Here is a 21133-nt window from a genome sequence, read left to right as displayed (position 1 = left end):
CAGTATAATACCTTTCACAGACATGCTTAGAATCAAATTGAAACAAATTGTAGTGGATTTCATTTTATTTTTCTAAGGTAAAGATCTTTCTTCATCAAACTCACAATTTTTTCACAAGTGAAAGTTATCAATGGTTATAGTGTACCCGGTATGATGATAAAGTTTCTTTTTTGAGTTATATGTAAATACATGAATAAGCATCAAACTTTTCCATTAACTTATCTATAGTACCGGTATATACAATATCAGTTTAAAACAGCTGATATCATTTGTTAATAAAGTTACACAATACAGCTAATAACTTTTGTTAATAAATGTATGCTTATATTATTAAAACAAAATCATCACATGTAATGACACAAAATTTTCTGTCTCTCTTCTTTTAGAAGTTTTAAAACTTTAATCATTTTCTGAAGCTTTGTTGACTGGCTCATTTTCTCCTTGGCTGTCCAAACTTTCAAAGCTCTGATCAGAACTTTGGTCTGTTTGGGCTGACTTATCATCAGAATCAGTTGCTTTAACATTGTCCAAAATTTTTTGTTTTGCTGTTGTGCATACTTCTAATATTTCCCGTAATCCATTATTTTCTAGCTGAAGTTGAGTCAGTTTTTCATGATCATGGGCAGACAACTGATCATCGACTGAAGCAGCTTTTTGCATCACTGCAGCCATTTCACTAATTTTGTCAATAAGTTGTTCTATTTCCTGAAAAAATTTAATTTAAACAAGTTAAATAACATGAATAAGAAGCCTCTAATTTAGTATTTTTTGGTCGCTGGCTGATTTGTTTTTCGTTTGTTGTTTTGAGCAAAATATTATGTCCTGTCTGCCTTTTACAGCTTACTATAATAATAGTATTGGTTTTGCTCATTGTTGATGGCTGCACAGTATCCCTATAATTTTTCAGTTCCTCATTCTTTTGTCTCAGGTTGAAAGTTGTCTCTTTGGCAATCATACATCATCTTCTAACATTTTTATACTGTAAATTCAGAAATTATTTCTATTACTGCAGATACATGTAATGCGACTCCTTGAGTATGACTAACACACGATAATTAGAACTTGATTTTTGATATCTTATATAACATGTATTATTGTGTATCCGAATGAAGCTTTTCCTAAAATCGTAATTATGATCAATTATTAAACTCATATTTCTGTTCATTCTTCACAGGGATGATTCCACTATATAGTTTAGGGCCGCTTAGCGGCCCTTAAATTGGGCAGCGGCCCCAAAAAAATGTACATGAAACTGGGAATTCAGGAAAATAAAATAAAAATCGATATTTCCGGAAAAATTTCTGTCACTGATTAAGGCAACTATAGTTTTCCATAGTTTGTTTTCAAAACGTTAAAATCCAGATAAGAATGCTGTTTATGATCGCATTAAATTAAAAACGATTTAATTATGTCAACATGTGGCAAACAATTTAAGCAGCCGATTTCAATTGATTTCCCAGCAGGTTGATAAAAATGGGTCTCAAAGCAGACCTCGGCAGAATGCAAATTCAAATTTTGATATAACATTGATGGATAAATGTTAATGGGCGCCGATCGCGTAAAAGCAGATCACCCAGCAGAGCCGGTTATATAATATGATGAAAACTTGTTTTGTAAAAGAAATTATTTCCTCAAAAGACAAAAGTTTGAGTGATTTTTGAAAATAATACTGATGATAGACCATTCATGAAATACGATGTCATCATTATGGAACTATTTCAAAAGTTTTGAAGATGATTCAAATGATTTTAAAGAACACTGGTTCAATGCTTTAAATATCTTATCAATTAAGTACATAAACTTTTGTAATCTGAATTCGAAAATTGACCAGTTCAATTTAAAATCCATTTGAATCAAGGTAAATTTGTGGAGATGACCTGCTGTTGAAAAAATACCAGATGAATGATTTTTTTCAGTGGTTTATGTTAGCTGGAATATATGTTTTTGTAATAGGCCTAGGTAACTATAGCTAAGACTAGGCCTAAAATAAAATATTGTTTGTCTCCCCAATCCCGACCGACCCTGCAAAAATGTTGCTACTCTTAAAATTTTATTGTCAAAACCAAGTCAAATATTATTTTATTCATTTTGGATTATCAGGCTAGCCACTTGTCCGAAAATTAATATTCAAGCTTTTTGGAAAAATAAAATTATTTTCCTACCTACCTGCCCACACCTGGCTTGGCAGGGTCAGGATTGGGGAAACAAACAATATTTTAATTTAGGCCCTAGTGCATCATGTTCAATGACATTCATGTAATAACAGTAGCCCATCCAGAATTATTCAAAATGTTACAACTTACATGAACATCAGTGTACAGGTTAAACTTAATAATATACATTTTCCGTTTTTACAGGAAAATAATGTTATTTCGACCGTCTTAGATGTTATGCTTAAAAAATTCCCAAATAGAATAAAAATTCTCAATTTGATGTTCAAGGGACCCATTTGAAAACACCTGGAATCATCCCTGCTTCAAAAATAAATTCCTGAATTTACAGTACATTAAAATACAGTTAACAAAGGTATTATTTTATGATCGCAAGACTTTAACTTTAAGCATTTCCATTTTTTTCAAAATTCTTGTTCATTACAGCCTCTATTTGTCCTGGACCTGTCCTAAGTCTTATAATGGTTTACTTTTATAATTGTGACTTGGATGGTGAGCTTTCTCATTGGCACTCATACCACATCTTCCTATATATATCTATATAGATACAAAAATCTTTATTTGACTTGGCCCTTATAGAAATATTTGTACCTATTTGGGCAAGAAGTTGAAAAATATCAAAAATAAGGAAATATGGTATGATTGCCAATGAGCATGATGAGACCACTATCCACAAGAGTTCAAATGACAAATTTATGATAAATAACAAATTTTGGACATTTGTACATCCTTGTAATCATCTGACAAAGATGAAGTGGGTAGCAGTAAATCACATCCTAAAGTAAACCACTGTGTGTGAACTGAGCAGTGGTAAATTATATCCTAAAGTAAACCACTGTGTGTGAACTGAGCAGCGGTAAATTATATCCTAAAGTAAACCACTGTGTGTGAACTGAGCAGCGGTAAATTATATCCTAAAGTAAACCACTGTGTGTGAACTGAGCAGCGGTAAATTATATCCTAAAGTAAACCACTGTGTGTGAACTGAGCAGCAGTAAATTATATCCTAAAGTAAACCACTGTGTGTGAACTGAGCAGCGGTAAATCATATCCTAAGCTTAACCACTATGTATGAATAACATCTTACCCTATTTTTCTGGTCCTGTCTCGTTTTAATTGATTTTTCTACTCTGTTGCTTTGTAACAGTTTCATTATTTGTTCTCGATATTTCTGCATGATAAGTTCTAATGCTGACTGATGTTCTTCTAGTGACAGACATAGTTCTTTGTTCTCTTGTTGAAGTTCTCTGATCTGACGATTTTCTTGTGCTATTCCTAACACTAATGTAGAACGGGGTCTGTGACGAGCAATCTCGTTCAGTTCGTTTATGTCATCTTGATACTGAGAAAAAAAACAGACAAAGTTTTAAAATAAAGTTTTTCTTTATGATTTAGAATATGAAGTATACAACTTATGAAGTTATCATTGAGAAACATAAAGCATATAAAACACTATAGGAAAACACATACTCAAGTCCTTGCTCTCATAGTGTCACCCAAGACGGGTGCATGGAAATCAGATAATTACGCAGTAACCTTAAAATCTCGGGTCACACCCGCAGAATCCAGGTCAGTTGACAGGTATGACCTTAACTAATGAGTGGTAGAATTTATTTTTAGAAAAGGTAATAATCAATAATCAATGTAATTACATATCAGTAAATACTCAATGTTACATATAGACAAAAAACTTTCAGCCAATCAGAAAATGTGTTACTTCCAAAATGAAGGTGATCAGTAACGTTAGACTTTAATTTGCCACTTGTCTTTTTGGTGTTTGTATAGCTACATGTATCTTATTACAATCATTCAAAGTCTTATATGTATAATGTATAGTACTAGGAACATTGTGTATACCTGTTTCATTGAGTCTATTCTATTGTGAAGAGTTTGTGTTTGGGCAATTATGACATCTGCTGAGCTGTCATGGGTCTTCAACCGAGTTACTAAAATCTTGGCATCATTCAGTAACTTCTCAAAATTAAGAGCCATCTACAAAAAAAAAATAACTATGTTGATATTTTAATTTCAATTACAGCATTAATATATATTGATCTTACAAATATGCCAGTAATGTTAATATTAATGATTATAATGATGTTTTTAGCATTTCTAGCCTACATATTTTTGTACTTTACAGACATGACAGACTGTTTATTCTATATGTTCAATGTTTTAATCATAATCATATTTTTTTTTTATATTTCTATGGTTCAGTATCATATATATGGTCATGATAATCATGATAGTGGACAGGTTAGGGAAATTTCATGTAGGAAATCACACTATACATGCTATACATGTCTGAGCCAGTGACAACGTTAACTCTACATTGCTCTACAACAGATTTATCCATCGGATCACCAGCAGTGATGGTGATACATGGCTGTATACATTATGTATATACAACTCGTCTAAACATCAACCTAACAATGTTAGATCTGTACTTTTGCTTTCACAAAAAATTCGGCTTTTGCGAAAGCAAATTTACAGATCTAACATTGTTAGGTTGATGTTTTAGATGAGTTGTATATACATGTTCATGTATATATATAATCAAGTCTAAATTGAAAACTACGTTTAAACCTATGATTGCGTTTGGATAAAAACCGCAAATTTTATACGTGTGCATGTAAAATAAATTTCTTTGGAGAAGGGTCTAAATACAGCACAAACAACATTTTCCAAAAGACCAAAAAAGTGAAAAAGTATATTTAAACAAAACGTATTTGATTAACAGGTTGAACAACTGATGTTCTTTAACCCTGCTGACTGCTATTGGCCATTTTGTTACATCTCATGATCAATTTTATTTCAGTTGTTCAACCTGTTAGCATGGTTAGTCAAATGCGTTTTGTTTAAACATATACTTTTTCACTTTTTTGGTCTTTTGGAAAATTTTGTTTGTGCTGTATTTAGACCCTTTTACATGTATGTATATGTAGTATATATATATACGTAACAACTAGTCTAAACATCAACCCAACAATGTTAGATCTGTAAATTTGCTTTCGCAAATATATACAACATGTACAAGTCTAAATTGAAAACTACATTTGTACGTTCAAACCTATGATTGTGTCAGATAAAAACCGCAATTTTTATACGTGTGCATGTAAATCAAATTTCGTTGTAGAAGGGTCTATGTATAGCACAAACAACATTTTTCAAAAGACCAAAAAAAGTGAAAAAGTATATTTAAACAAAACGCATTTGACAAACAGGTCGAACAACTGATGTTCTTTAACCCTGCTGACTGCCATTGGCGATTGCCAAATAAAATTGATACATTGTATATATCATTAAATTCATTTTCACACAAATGCAGGAATCCAGAAAATAAGTGCAACAGATACATGTATGACTTTCTTTTAACACGGGTTATCCATTTATCCTCTTCTGATGGATGATTATTGTTGCACAAGGCCATACTTGCAATTGGAATTGATTGGTGTCATGAGAGCTGAAAATTCAGTTCCTGAAATTTTCTCACCAGAACAGACATCCAAACCAGGAACCTTTGTGCTAGTAATCAAATGGTCCATCTGATGAGTTAAGCCTTTATCAACTGATTTTTATAGTTCATTCTAATGTTGTACTGTTATACCACTGTCCCAGGTTAGGGGGAGGGTTAAGATCCCACCACATTATATATATGTACAATGTATGTGCCTGTCTCAAGTCAGGAGCCTGTAATTCAGTGGTTGTCGTTTGTTTATGTGTTACATATTTGTTTTTAGTTTGTTCATTTTTTGAAGATAAATATTAAGGTCGTTACTTATCTCGTTTGAATTGTTTTACATTGTCATTTTGGGGCCATTTATAGCTGACTAGTAGTGACTACATTGTATGTGTTATGGGGTACAAATCAAAGCATAGCTGTAAAAAAGTAAACTTGGCCTCTGGTAAAATTGGCCCTAATTCTCATGATTCTATCATGTCTATTTTCACCTTTTTTCTTTCATTTTTATTTGAGAATAATTGTTTGCAAATTTACAATTGTAGAGGGTCATTTCATCATGTTCATACATTATTTAAAATGTACATTATATGTTATTAACATCAAGAATGCACATTGACAATAATCAGTTGGCTTTCAGTTTGATGTTTTCTCAATTATAATATTAATATTTTTTAATTGGTTATCCCATTAACTTGTATGAATTTAACTTATATATATACATTGTAGTTTGTATATGTATCAATTACAAACAATAACCTCTTTCAGCCTTTGTCATGTTTGTTGCTTTAACAATTTCCAAGTCCATGGGTCACAGATGATGCCCGCGCTTGCATGTGAAGTTATAAAGGGACATACATAAATTTTGTAACTCAAGAACTGTAAATGTGGCAATACCCAAATTTGTATTCCGACTGAGTTTTGTTGTAATATGCATGATAAGTTTTATAACATTTAGTCAATGCAACTTACATGTACATTACTTAAGTTAGGAAACAGAAACAAAAAATTCAGCATTTTTTTCATTTATAAAGGGCATACAGTCAAAATAAGGCCTACAAATTTCAAACTTGATCTGCGCTTTTTGTTAATTAGGCCAGGATTTTTTAATTTGTTGGTTTACGGATCCGCCGACCTGATTTTGCCTATTTCCAGAATAAAAATAAAATTGACTTTTCATGCTTTTTCATTCCCACCGACCCTAACAAATGCATTATCCCTGAAAAATAAATAAATTATCCTTTTTTTATAAATGAAATGCATTAATCACTAACAGAATTGATAACACTTTCTGTTGTGAAAAAATGAAACTTCCAGTTTACGTTTCTAAAAATAGAAAAATCGATTATTAATGACCTTGACATGTCGTTTGGAGAAATATTTTTGTGGAACGAAACCCTTGTTTAAAACCAATTACACAATAAGTTCGTTTCTCTTATTTGTCAACAGTCCGTAAGATGCATCTTCTCATAGAAATAGACTTGTCCAAATGTGGACAGGTGGAAGTTCAGGACATCAAGTTAAAGTACTGAATATTAACAGATCATTTAAAATTTTCTTGTTTCATAGATAATAAAAAAATTTCGTCCATTTGGATAAAAACGGGAATGCGTGACAACAGATTAACCCGATATTCTCGTTTTTTCCAGTGGACGAGTCTATTACGTTTTTGACGCGTGTGTTGAAAATTATTTTCTTACCACGCTTTTACATTTATTTCTTTATAAGTTTTCGTTCTTGAAGATCATTATTCACCAAGTTTTCTGGAATTGATTAAGAGCTATGTGAATTTGTCTTCCTTTATGAAATTTAATTACGTCTTTGTCCGTGCACCCCCTTTTTTTCGGAAAATTATTAGGCAATGTCATGCAATTTTTATTACAACTGAGCAATAATATTTCATTAAACTAAAATTTAAGAAATGATGACAAAATAGGATAACAAACATATTATTAGAAAGGTGAAATATATATTTATTTTGCATATCAGTTTTCTGTCTTGAAAGATATTTTTTTTATTTTTTCCCGACCGACCGACCCGACTTTTTCATGGAGAAAATCCGTAAACAAACAAATTAAAAAACCGTGGCCTTAGCATTGTGAATAAGTTTCATAGCATTTGGTTGATGCAAATTAAAATTAATTAAAGTTGAAGAACAAAAACAAATATTTCAGCAGACAATGGCAGAGAAATATTTTGGTAGGTGGAAAATACAATACACAAGGATATGTTGGAATGTAGGTTGATCCCCTCTATAAAATGTCCAGTATGTCTTCGAATATACAAATATTAGTAATTACACCTTATCGCTATTTGTCCACCATTACTGCATTTACTGGATATCACACAGGTTCCTGTAAAATTTTGATGTCTGTAAAACAAAATATCTGACCCCACAATAAAAAGTGATTGTTGTATGTGTCACAAGTTGGTCCGAGTACACAGTTATTTCGTAGTGCATTTCTTTTAGACAATAAATGTAAATAAAAAAAATCTCACCTGCGCTTTCTCAATAACATTTTTACAGTGTGTTGTACTACTTTTGGGACAAATTATATCAAAATTATAGAAAACTTCATCAGCTCTAAGTCAAAATATGGACAATTTTGTGTTAAGGGGGTCTTGAAATCTTTTGACAGCTTCCGAAGTGCTAATTTTTGACCTTTTTCAGCTGGACCTTATCACTACTTTACCTAAATATTTATGACCCAAATTTTTTTACAGTGTCATTTCACCCCCCAACTTGCTATATGAGGCATAAAACATGGAGAATTAAATTTGGAAGGGGTATAACATAAATTGGCAAGTAACACACTGTCCACATTAAGGACTATATTCGTGGACAACGAAAATCAAAGGACGATAACTGTGTACTCGGACCTAATAGGATAGAAAAAGTTGCCCAATCTTTATAAAACTTGGTATGACAAAAGCCTAATATATTATAAGACTGCTTACAAAGTTTCATAGCAATAGGATATATATTATAGACACTATGATTAATTCTATATTCAACTTTACGTGTTAAATTTGGACGTTAAAATTGAGAAATTTCAACTATCAACATTTGGGGCTTTTAAAATTAAAAAATTGCAAAAAAATACTTTTAAAATGCCTTAATATATAATACATCATGTATTTAAAGCAATTCAGTACTCATTTTATATATCAGACTTAGCATAATTTTTCAAAAGTCAAATTTATATGAGCCTGTGCCTAAAAATGGAGGTTTTCTAATGAAGGGGAGCCTTACATGAAGATGTAATATTTTCCAGCAATTTTAAATTTGTGAAGCATTTTGATTATAAATTATCCTTACATATGTACTTAATGTACTTTAAATGGAAAGAAAACTTACAAATAACATATCATATTAGTTTAAAAGGGTCTTAGGCCAAGTATGACTAAAAATAATTTAGGGTCAATTTAGGCCGTAGCACATATTTACATTTAAAAATGCATATTGAAGCTATAGGAAATAAAAAATTGTGTCTTTTCTATCATTTCTATACTCAGGTGACATGATACAATAAATCTGAGCACAAAAAGCCTATTACATTCAACTTTTTGAGCAGACAGTATGGTCTGATACAAAGATTTTTCACTTTTTAGTGAAATACTTGCATCAATTTTAGTCTCAACAGGCTTATATTTGAACCACATGGTATCCTACAGAGGTAAAGAAAGATATTATGTGAAATGAAACAGGTACAAAAGACATTGTTAAATGCTTTTTATACAATTTTAGTGAGGTCTTTATTATGGACTTCAACTTTTATGTACCATGCTCCTCACATTTAACTTGATCCAAACAGGGCGTTAGATGAGGGTCATTTATACAACACACTTTGCTCATATTGTCTGAGATAATCTTCTTTTCTGTAGATTCAGAGTTCACAAATGAGTAATACAACTGGATTAAAGCATAGAAACACAAAAATTGACACATGAAAACATGTCAGATAGAAAGTCAAAATGCCACTTATGCATCAAAATTGAAAAAGCTATGAAATGCTTATTTTGACCATATAATGCCAAAATTGGTAATTTTTGCAGAAATTCTATCAAATAAAAGTTTAAATCCTTTAGTTTTATGCTATTTGACAAATTGACACCATCAGATCATTCAGGGAAGTTGCCAAAGTACAGATTCTATATTTCCTGATTTCACCTCTTAGGTCCGAGTACACAGTTATTTCGTAGTGCATTTCTTTTAGACAATAAATGTAAATAAAAAAAATCTCACCTGCGCTTTCTCAATAACATTTTTACAGTGTGTTGTACTACTTTTGGGACAAATTATATCAAAATTATAGAAAACTTCATCAGCTCTAAGTCAAAATATGGACAATTTTGTGTTAAGGGGGTCTTGAAATCTTTTGACAGCTTCCGAAGTGCTAATTTTTGACCTTTTTCAGCTGGACCTTATCACTACTTTACCTAAATATTTATGACCCAAATTTTTTTACAGTGTCATTTCACCCCCCAACTTGCTATATGAGGCATAAAACATGGAGAATTAAATTTGGAAGGGGTATAACATAAATTGGCAAGTAACACACTGTCCACATTAAGGACTATATTCGTGGACAACGAAAATCAAAGGACGATAACTGTGTACTCGGACCAGTTCAAGCGGCCGGGTCAGCCGGGATTAGCGATAAGGTGTATTGTCAAGCATTTCAATAACTTCCAGCAGACTTGTTGAAATGCTACTGCAATACACATTCCAAGGCAAGGTCATGAAAGTTCAATACACAAAAGTAGTCTGGCAGTTGACAGAGCTATGAAACGATATTTGTTAAGAAATGCAGGCTAGTGATTTCTTTTGGGCTATCAATGTATGGTAACCCAAGCCCAAACCTGGGAACAGTATATCTAACTTTAATATACTTGGTTTTTTATATAGGATAGCGATCGCCATTGACAGTAAAACCTCGTCAGACCCACTAAACAAGCCCCTGTGCCAAAACCAATGCAAATGGCAATGACAATTTTGAATAGTGGCCAACTCTAAAGTGCAAGTATCTCTGAAGAAAAATAAATTTCAGAGTTTCGACAATTACCTAAAATGTTGCAAGTAAATTGCGTGAGAGTTGTGATTGAATAAGTTGTTTTCAAAACATATTTTTTTTTACCTTCTGTCAAAATAAACAGGAAGTTGATCTTAGTCATAGGACATCATAAAACCTTAGTATACGATCCCGATATTATTAAATTTTTAAATCAGATGAGATACACTTCATTATACTGATTTCTGTTAAAACGTTGTAAAATAGAAACACAAATATATTTTTAAATGCAATCAGCTTCTAGCGCACTATAAAGGATCCCACTGGAAAATTTCAATAACAGTTTTGTTGGTCATCCTATAAAGCCGTATCAGAGACAGAGACATATGTCTCAGACAGAGACATATATGTCTCAGACAGAGACATATGTCTCAGACAGAGACATATATCTCTGGCCGTATATATTGTTAGCTATATAAAAGGTCAATTCCACTCATAATTAATCGAGTCTATGTAAATTTTCATAATTTAATTTTTAAAATTATAATTTAAAGTAAACATGTAAAAAGTTTGTATTGTCAATGAAAAAAGAAAAGTGCATTTCATTATTACATATAGACATGGTAGATCATGGTAGTATGAAAAATATTAAGTTCAAATCGAGAACTTATATATATATATATATATTCCCAGGTTTAAGTGGAATATGTTTAGGGAACGACCATTGAACTTCAAAAGGCCGGAGGGTGCTAATTTTTTTTTTCGTAAACAAATATTCTGTTTCCCAAATTGATGAAAAAATATTCAGTATTCTATTCAAGCAGAGGACTTAAGATAGTATTCTGAATCCAGATTTTCACCATACCTTCTAGTGTTAAATTTTGAACTTTGATTGATAGCGGCAAAGCGCTTGGCGTGAGAGAAAAAATCTGACTCAAACTAAAAACATGTCCCCCCCCCCCCCCTTTAAAGCTAAATGGTTGCTCCCTCAGGTTCTTATTGTTTTCTGCTGAAATAAATTCATTGGTGATTTAATTATAACAAATGACATTATGACAATTCTTATATACTAGTATGTGCGTACCTAACAAGGTCTTCATGACCGTCTGACAGTTTTCATTTTACCTTGACCTCATTTCATGGATCAGTGACCACGGTTAAGTTTTTGTGGTCAAGTCCATATATCAGATACTTTAAGCAATAAGTCTAATATGTTTGGTGTATTGAATGCTTATTTTGTTTAAACGTCCAACTTGTAGGTGTCATCTGTACATGTACAAATAAAGCAAAAATGAATTTGTATACCTGTTATTTGTACAATAGTAGGCTAATTGCAGGATAAAGCTTTATATTTATGCCTTTCAACATAAAATCAATGGTAAGTAAAGAAGGCGAGACATTTCAGCGTGTGCACTCTTGTAATTCTTTGCAAATATTACAAAATTAAAAAACAAAAAAAAACAAAAAAAACAATCCATAACTTTATCAATTGTAGATTTTCATGGAGATCGAGGTGGAGAATTTGGAGTAGTTAATTTCTACAAAAGTTATCGCAAAAATGCAAAAAATGTGTCAAATCAGCAATGAAAGGCAATAATTCATATACTGAGGCTACTGAAGATTCCGACCACATCAAGTTATTTGTATATCCTATAAATCTAGCGAATGGTTTTTAGGGGTTTGAGAATCTATCTATTGTTTTTTTTTCAAAATTTTAACAAACACCGCAAAAAGAGAAAATAGATCTCTATTCAAGATTATTATTCACAATGGTCAATAACATCTTTAACGGGTATATTTACAATTTCTGTCAATTTGATATATGAGTGAGGTTGTCTTAATGATAATCAAATTGTTTTCAAGATCATAATAGTTTTGAAGAAACCGATCAAAACATGGCGCAATTCGCTGACTATTGACATCCAAAGAGCGATAACTCAGAAATGATCGTCCGATTTTTCAAAAAAATTAATCGTAATATCATGACTGCTTTTAATTTATAATTTATATATTTTTTACGCTTTCCTCGCTTACAATTTTCAAAACTGCATTAAAATTAATGGAATATATACATCATCGCGGATTATATTTACATTTAGCGTTTCTTTCCGTCGCGAAGTAAGGAGGAAATTAGTGACGACTTCGATTGACGTCGGACGTCATAATATCTTCAGTAGCAACGTTGTTGTCGAGCGAAACAGTTTATATTTATTTTATGCAAAGAGAACGAGGAGGAAAAAAGAAAGAATTACGTATTATCTAGAAGATGAATAAGGAAATTAAAGATTTTAGTAAGTATTAGTTATTCTTATTTTAGAAATTTTATTATTGCATGTCAACTGCGTCTTTTTGGAATATATCTTTTTTGATATATGCAATCGAAACTTGTAATGATTGCGAATGTCACAAGATGCATTCAACAGCTTTCGATTGTTCGTGCTTCAAAATATGTACTTCTATATAACGATTGGTTTCAAATGTATGGTTTGTTTGTGTGCGCTTCAGCTTTGCGCATACGGTAGGAAAATATCAGCGTTAAACTATATATTTATTCATATGGTTGAACACCCTTTCCCCATTTTCACCTCGGCCGTCTACGCGGCTTTTTACTTTTAGTAATACGATACTGTATATGACGATTTAGTTTTGCATTTAATGTTTTATGGAGATGTGAAAAACCTTTACAATTACTAGTATTATAAATAAGTGGCATTAAAAAGAATATGATCTTAGTTGGTATTTCAGGAAAGTTTTAAGCGTCTTACATAATTAAGGCCTTACTCTTGATTTAGGGCAAAACAAGTTATTAGGCTCAAATTATTTCCATTTTTGACGTTAACAATGAAAAAATATAAATTAAAAAAAACGGAACTTAGCGGTGATTTAAAGTTTGGCGGTTAAGAATTCCTACTCGGCACCATCAAACACGCTTTCATAGATACTTCTGTATATATATATATATATATATTCCACTTCATTTATTCTTATAAGAATAAATGAAGTGGAAAATTTTCTGATATACTATTACGGAAAAGCTGGAAATATGGAATATAAAATTAAACTGAAATTTTGTTTGGATAAGCCGACTTGGATAAACGAACCTTGTCAATTGACATGGGACAATCAGTTGTGTTATAATATGGTGGTTTTTTTTTTGCCGTCAGCCTGGCCTTTAATATATCGTTGTGCCATTTTCAGGTATGAATGAAGATAACGCGATCTTTGAACGCAACTTGAGCGGATTTATCTTATCTGTATTGCATGCTGCTTGCAGCGAAACAGAATCAGATGCAGTGTCAGTTCAACAAGCAATGGACACAGACACAGCAAGTGAAGAGGAAAGAGAAGCTTTCTTTGGAAATGCCAGAACCAAAGAGTTTGAGAGACTTACTGCAACAATGACAGAACAAAATGCTGAAGCAAAGAACACAGAAACAGCGAGTGAAGAGGAAAGAATTGCTTTCTTTGGAGGTGCCAGAACCAAAGAGTTGGAGAGACTTACTGCAACAATGAAAGAACAAAACGCTGAAGCAGAGAACACAGAAACAGCGAGTGAAGAGGAAAGAATTGCTTTCTTTGGAAATGCCAGAATCAAAGAGTTTGAGAGACTTACTGCAACAGTGAAAGAACAAAATGCTGAAGCAGAGAACACAGAAACAGCTAGTGATGAGGAAATAATTGCTTTCTTTGGAGAAGCCAGACTTAAAGAGCTTGATAGACTTATGTCAACACTGAACACACAAGTCGACAAAGTAGAGAATCGGGACGTTCAAGCCAAACCAAAGATAATTATTACAGAGGAGATTTTGAACAATCAGGTCGAAACAGAGGCACTAACAGAAGAAACAGCTAGTGAGAAGGACCGTGTAGCGTTCTTCCAATCGGTTAGGGATGCAGAGCGACAAAAACTTGTTGAAGCATTTGAAAGAGAGAAAATATGGAAAGAAGAAAGAGAGGAGAGACGAGAGAAAAAAAGACAGGAACAGATCAGAAAGATGTTTGAGGATTTTCATAAACCTGCAGTCAGTCCATTATCGGCCTCATATGTACCAGGTCCATCAAAAGAGCATTACAATCTGGTATTTAAAAATATACTATAATGTTGCATCCTTTTTAAAAAATATAAATAAATAATGAAAATAATAAATCAGTATGTATTGGTACGAAGTCCTAAATTTGAATCATTATATAATTGTTCTATGCGATCGTATCCAGTCATTGTTGGTGTTGGTAATGTTAAGTTTTTAGATTTTATAATACATGTACAAAATGTATGTAAATTGTTAAAAAGTTTATTCATGACTAGGTATATTCACTTGATTTCTCGAAAGTTTGTTTCGATTTTGTAGAAAAGAAAATGACTAGTGTATTACACAATATTAATGCTATATTATTGGGCTGTTTATTTTATAGTATCCAAGTAGCAGCAATACTGAATACAACATAATGCTGAAATCCTCAGTCTCAAAACTTCACGAGAGAGTGAAAGCTTTCACCGAAGAACAAAAAGATCTCCAGCGAAAACTTGAACTATCACATGCCATAAAACATAGAGATACAGAAGAAAATAAAGAAAATAGTAAGTTTATAATAATTTAAGATATTGATTGATTATGCTCTCTACTATATAGTATTATAGCTAACTATAAGCAGACAAGATGAGTCCCCAGGAAACTTAATACAAATTTAAAGTTGTTAGAACAAACAATTTCATCAACTCCCTATATACGTATCAACAAAGGGTACTAAGTAAAAGCAAAAGGAGATTCGACCGAAAATATGAATTCGACCAGATCCTCTTTTGATTTTAATTTCTCTCTTTGAAACGGTAAAGGGCTAGTCGCAACCATATAACTAATATTATGCTTTAAGATCCTTTCAGAACACGTGACTAAAATACTAAGGCTGAAGTACTTTAAAAACTATAACAATATATTTGATAGGACACATCAGCATAAGAACAAGAAGTGATGCAGAAATACTAGAGGCCGACAGAACCAATGACGTAAAGAGAACAAGCTCCGTTAGACGCTTCGTAAGCAGGATGTTCAAGGTAAAGATATTTTCATTCTCAATTTTATTATTATATTTCTAGTTAGATTATAGCTTTTTTTATTGTTGTATACCCCGTATCTCATTTTATTGTCGTTCATATCCCGTATCTCATTTCACTGCTTTAATTATCCCGTATCTCAGTTCACTACTGTATATTTCCCGTATCTCTGTTTACTATTGCATATACCCCGTATCTCTGTTCACTATTGCATATACCCCGTATCCCTGTTCACTACTGTATATTCCCCGTGTCTCTGTTCACTATTGCATATACCCCGTATCTCTGTTAACTACGTATACTGTATATACAACGTATCTCTGTTCACTACTGTATATACCCCGTGTCTCTGTCCACTACTGTATATATCCCGTATCTCTGTTCACTATTGCGTACACCCCGCATCTCTGTTTATTCATATGCATTACGCGTCTACTTACCTTGGCATTGACAATTTACCATTTTTTTTACATTTAAAACACAATTGATATTTTATTTTGATGAAAAATAGTATTTAAATTGATTTATTTTTATTTTCAGAGAAGCAAATCGACGACAGCTGATTTAAGTGCTAAACAGATAGACCCAGAAGAATTGAAGCTAGATTTGACATTTTTGAACGATAAAAAAGAGGATGACCATGAACATGATGAAGATGAAGGTAATAACCTCAGTCAAACTACAATTATTTCACTTTATAACTTGTCTTTTTCGTTGTTGTTGTTGTTCTTCTTGTTTATGTTATACAAGTTGTCAAGAACACCCATCCTCTTGTTTGTTGTTGTTGTTGTTGTTGTTGTTATTGTTGTTGAATCTGATATGGGAATTTGAAAACACAGTACCAATTAATTTGAGGTGCGCAAATTGAATATTTAAAGAAAGGGGGATCCAACTTTATATTATTTGTCTTCCAAGACTAAAAGATGTAGTTTTAATAACAACAATAGTGGTTTAACTATAACCTTTCTCAATCAGTTTATTGAGCAAAATAGAAAGATCAGAAAGGAGACCCGTAATTGGCTATTATGATACTAAAAATGCTTCAACAGATATGTCAAGCGGCTTCAACAGATACGTCAAGCGTATCTGATGAAGCAGCACAGCTATAAACGGAATGTCAGTACATTAGGGTACCCTCCATCCAAAAGGACATAATCACTAGTTTTACGACTCGATTAAATCAAATCAATATTGCATGCGTCGTAATAAATCATGGTTGCACCAATATAGATTAAAAAACTAATGATTGTTATGTTGCTCATCTTTTTGAATTTGATATCTGAAATTTTCATTTCGCCTGTCAAACTTCTGGTCTTTAGCGTATTATTGATCCAGAAACATTTGCCCTGCATGTGGTATATAAAGGATCGGTACTATAACTTTGTATTACCGGTAATAAAAATACAACAAAACTTAATGTTATAACTTATAATAATTCTTCTAATTTTTCTTTGATTTAGACCAACCAGATACAGCAAGAACATCAAACAGTGAATGGTTCACACTCAGTGATATCGAGGAACCACCCAGACCAAGACTTAAGCCATTTTTTACTCCATTGAAAGAAACACATGAGACCACAATATCAAAGTCTACCAGTCATAGAGCCGCTGAATTAGTTAACACACTTCTGCTAAATGAACCAACCAAACCAGTTCGCACACACATTGATTCTATTAATGCACGCCCTTTAAGTAGATTTCATCGTTTAAGAAAATGGTTCAAACGACTTTGCTGCTGTTGCTGTAGCCAGAATACTGAAGACAGGGATACAGTTTGTTCTTGATTTAATGAGCTATGGATTTTTTTATCACATATTTATTTGTTTATTTTTTCTTTTGTTCACTTTGTTAATTGTTTTTTTGTTTGTTCACTTAGTTATTGATTATAATTTTTGTTATTAAAATTTTGTTTTGTTTTAACCTGGTGTTGTTTTATAGTGGTTGCATGGTGTTTATGCATATCTATATTAAAAAATAGTCTCTGTATTTAAAATCAAAATACAACTAAAAAAATACAAATAACGGATATACTTGGGCTTGTATTAAATTAGAATTAGAAGAATGGTCACATCATTCAGAAAACACATTAGTCTCTTTTTTAAATGTTTTAATCAAGAATACACGGGTTATCGCGCTAATTCGTGGTCGTGATGTACACATTACCCCACTCGTTTTTCAAAATATCGGATAACAGAAAACAGGAAACAAGAGACAGATCGAAAATGTCCTCATTTAATTAAATGTGATTGAAGTGGATGAATAGAAAAAAAATATTTATTTGAAAAGTTCCTTCTTAAAAAATTATAATACCTTTTACAAACACATATACTAGTACCGGTATGTTTTATGGTCAAATTTACACATTGATATGCGTGAAATGTCTTGCGGATCCAAAACTTTCCATCAATCATCCTTCATTGATTCTCAAAATAATCAATCAACTTTTTTCCACAAAAGGGAGGGGGACCGGGGCTACGCCATTAATCTGTTTCTGCCTACTTTTCCTATCGTGATTGTATACGGAATGTTTTTAAGATCGGGGTGTCACTATCACATCAGTTAAATGTTACCAATGATCTATGGGAATGCGGTCAAGGTTTAACCTCTGCCAGACAGACAGGTAAACATTAAACCTTTCTATAGTTGAACTACAAAACAGCTTGTATGGGGCCTATGGGCACTCGTCCACGGTAAATAGCCTATCAAATACCATTCTAGTTTATATTCTTTCTTTTTTTAAGTCGCAATGTAAACACAATGGTATTATTTTTATATGAAGTGAATAAAATGTTCTTGCCTGTCCCAAGTCAGTAGCCTGTAGTTCAGTGCATGGTTGTCGTTTGTTTATGTGTTACATATTCGTTTTTCGTTCATTTTTTTTATACAAATAAGGCCGTTAGTTTTCTCATTTGAATTGTTTTGCATTGCCATTTCGGGGCCTTTTATAGATGACTATGCGGTATGGGCTTTGCTCATTGTTGAAGGCCGTTAGGTGAGCTATACGTGTTAATTTCTGTGTCATTTTGGTCTCTTGTGGAGAGTTGTCTCATTGGCAATCATACCACATCTTCTTTTTCATTTCTTCATATAATAAGATTGGTGCAAGAAACCGTCAAGATTTTTTGTCTGCTTTCAACTTAGTCTAATCATAAAAATAATAACATAATCTATGAACCATGAAAATGAGGTCAAGTTCAGTTGAGTCCTGACAGACATTTACTCGTATACGTTATTTTTATTTATACATTGTTGAAGGCCGTATATATAGTGTCCTACAGTTGCAGACATCTATAAGTCAATTCGTCTCTGGTTGATAATTTTCTCATTGCAATCATACAACATCTTTTTTTATTTTCACGTTTTCAATTCAACGTCAGGTAAGCCCTACTTGACGGACACATACACAAGTAAATCCTACCTGACGGACACATACACAAGTAAATCCTACCTGACGGACACATCCGCAAGTAAATCTTACCTGACGGACACATACACAAGCAAATCTTACCTGACGGACACATACACAAGTAAATCCTACCTGACGGACACAGACACAAGTAAATCCTACCTGACGGACACATACACAAGTAAACCCTACCTGACGGACACACACACAAGTAAATCTTACCTGACGGACACATACATAAGTAAATTCTACCTGACGGACACATACACAAGTAAATCTTACCTGACGGACACATACACTAGTAAATCCTCCCTGACGGACACATACACTAGTAAATCCTACCTGACGGACACATACACAAATAAATCTTACCTGACGGACACATACACTAGTAAATCCTACCTGACGGACACATACATAAGTAAATCCTTCCTGACGGACAAATACACTAGTAAATCTTACCTGACGGACACATACACTAGTAAATCCTACCTGACGGACACATGCATACACAAGTAAATCTTACCTGACGGATCGACACATACACAAGTAAATCCTACCTGACGGACACATACACAAGTAAATCCTACATGACGGACACATACACTAGTAAATCTTACCTGACGGACACATACACAAGTAAATCCTACCTGACGGACAAATACACTAGTAAATCTTACCTGACGGACACATACACAAGTAAATCCTACCTGACGGACACATACACTAGTAAATCATTCTATACAACACACATAGTTCACTTATTACTCATGCATAATAACTGAGAAACAGACGTAATCACAAAAAAACTTTTATAAAAAAACCAAAACCATGAATATTATGTTACAATAAATTGATTTCTGCCAGACGGACATATATATATATATATACATGTTTATTAATAGTATCGGAAGCACATGTCTGTGTTTGTTTATGTTCAACACGTGTTGATGAGCACATGGTTGCATACCTGGTTTGTTATTGTATGATTTGATTGGCTATTATATGTCGCAATGTAGGTATCCTACCCGTTTTTTCGAGGGTAGGATCGTGATTCTCGTGCAGAATCTCATTATAAATATAAGATATTTTTATAACCAGTTATTCGACGTTCTGCCTTTACCGAGTAGCATACCTTCCGTTTCGTTATACATACCCTCCACCCACCCACCCATTTTGATAGATTTGAGTTAGACAGTTTAATGATGTGACAAGATAAATTGTAATAATAATGTATTTATTGTGTTTTGTAGATTGTTGTTGATTTTGATTTTTAGTGGGATGTATAGTTGTATAGTCCCGATACGGTGTTTTGTTGTATTGAGGAAACTTGTGTGATTTGCTTGGATGAGTAATTAGATGCAGATGGACGTTTAAATGAATATTGAAATATGAATATATATGAAATGGTTTTGGTGTTTGAAGAAAAAGAAAAAATAAAGTATTAAAGTGTGCTACTCACAAGGAGAGCTCATTCCTATATTATACATGTGTTGAGTTTTATTGACTAAATAATTTATGTTCGGTTAAGCTTGGCGAATTAGAACATAACTTACACTTGATCATTCTGGTTAACCGTATTAGGCCGTGTTCACATTGACCTAAACTCGGTGTTGTGTTAGTGTAACTCGCACATAAACTAAACATAATTACGTTCCCATTGATAACACTCAATGTTTACATGTAGTGTAAATCATGTTTTGTCTACATGCAGTCGATAGTCGATGTAGGCCTTGTGTAGGTTAAGTGTACACAAAACTAGGCATTCAGAACTTTAATTTTTCCATGTATATTTGAACAAGAAACAATTTTTATATAAAATTGATACTTATAACACTTATTGATAAAGTTCTTTACAGAAATATTTGTCTAAACTTGATATATTTATTTGTTATAAAAACGCTCTTCATAGCCTTATTAACCTTTTATCAAGACTCATCCATCATCACTGCCGAACACATAATTAATTTGAAAAGGTCTTTCCGAATCGACTGGACGTACACACTGACAGAAATATTTGCCACTGGTA

At 32.7% G+C, this 21133-nt stretch overlaps 2 protein-coding genes across 3 annotated transcripts; one reads left to right on the top strand and one right to left on the bottom strand.

Moving 5' to 3' along the window:
* Positions 1–53: 53 nt before the first annotated feature.
* On the bottom strand, positions 54–10838 carry LOC139482310 (FGFR1 oncogene partner 2 homolog). 2 transcript variants are annotated; one of them, XM_071266114.1, is made up of 4 exons: positions 10770–10838; positions 4029–4163; positions 3259–3513; positions 54–705 (listed from the first exon to the last, which is right to left on the bottom strand). In XM_071266114.1, exons 2-4 carry the CDS (start codon positions 4161–4163, stop codon positions 400–402), a joined length of 696 nt encoding a protein of 231 aa, XP_071122215.1. In that variant the 5' UTR covers positions 10770–10838; the 3' UTR covers positions 54–399. The 2 variants fall into 2 exon arrangements, with proteins under 2 accessions (XP_071122215.1, XP_071122214.1); XM_071266113.1 differs by having other exon boundaries at positions 10698–10789.
* A 1990-nt stretch (positions 10839–12828) lies between these two features.
* LOC139482309 (caldesmon-like) lies at positions 12829–17618 on the top strand. Its single transcript, XM_071266112.1, has 6 exons — positions 12829–12934; positions 13842–14722; positions 15057–15222; positions 15587–15696; positions 16237–16357; positions 17157–17618. The coding sequence occupies exons 1-6, from the start codon at positions 12910–12912 to the stop codon at positions 17480–17482; spliced, it is 1629 nt and encodes a 542-aa protein (XP_071122213.1). The 5' UTR covers positions 12829–12909; the 3' UTR covers positions 17483–17618.
* Positions 17619–21133: the final 3515 nt, after the last annotated feature.

This window comes from Mytilus edulis, chromosome 7, assembly GCF_963676685.1.
Source record: "Mytilus edulis chromosome 7, xbMytEdul2.2, whole genome shotgun sequence".
Lineage (NCBI taxonomy): Eukaryota > Metazoa > Mollusca > Bivalvia > Mytilida > Mytilidae > Mytilus > Mytilus edulis.
This window is presented reverse-complemented; position numbering and strand designations above follow the sequence as displayed.

Bases quoted from the DNA above. Each gene is read 5' to 3' on its own strand.
- LOC139482310 (XM_071266114.1), bottom strand. From the start codon at position 4,163: ATGGCTCTTAATTTTGAGAAGTTACTGAATGATGCCAAGATTTTAGTA. The intron at 3,514-4,028 runs GTATACACAATG...TTTTTTTCTCAG, and splicing joins GAATAGACTCAATGAAACAG to TATCAAGATGACATAAACGA. The intron at 706-3,258 runs GTAAGATGTTAT...AAATTTTTTCAG, and splicing joins GACAGGACCAGAAAAATAGG to GAAATAGAACAACTTATTGA.
- LOC139482309 (XM_071266112.1), top strand. From the start codon at position 12,910: ATGAATAAGGAAATTAAAGATTTTA. The intron at 14,723-15,056 runs GTATTTAAAAAT...TTTATTTTATAG, and splicing joins CAAAAGAGCATTACAATCTG to TATCCAAGTAGCAGCAATAC. The intron at 16,358-17,156 runs GTAATAACCTCA...TCTTTGATTTAG, and splicing joins TGAACATGATGAAGATGAAG to ACCAACCAGATACAGCAAGA.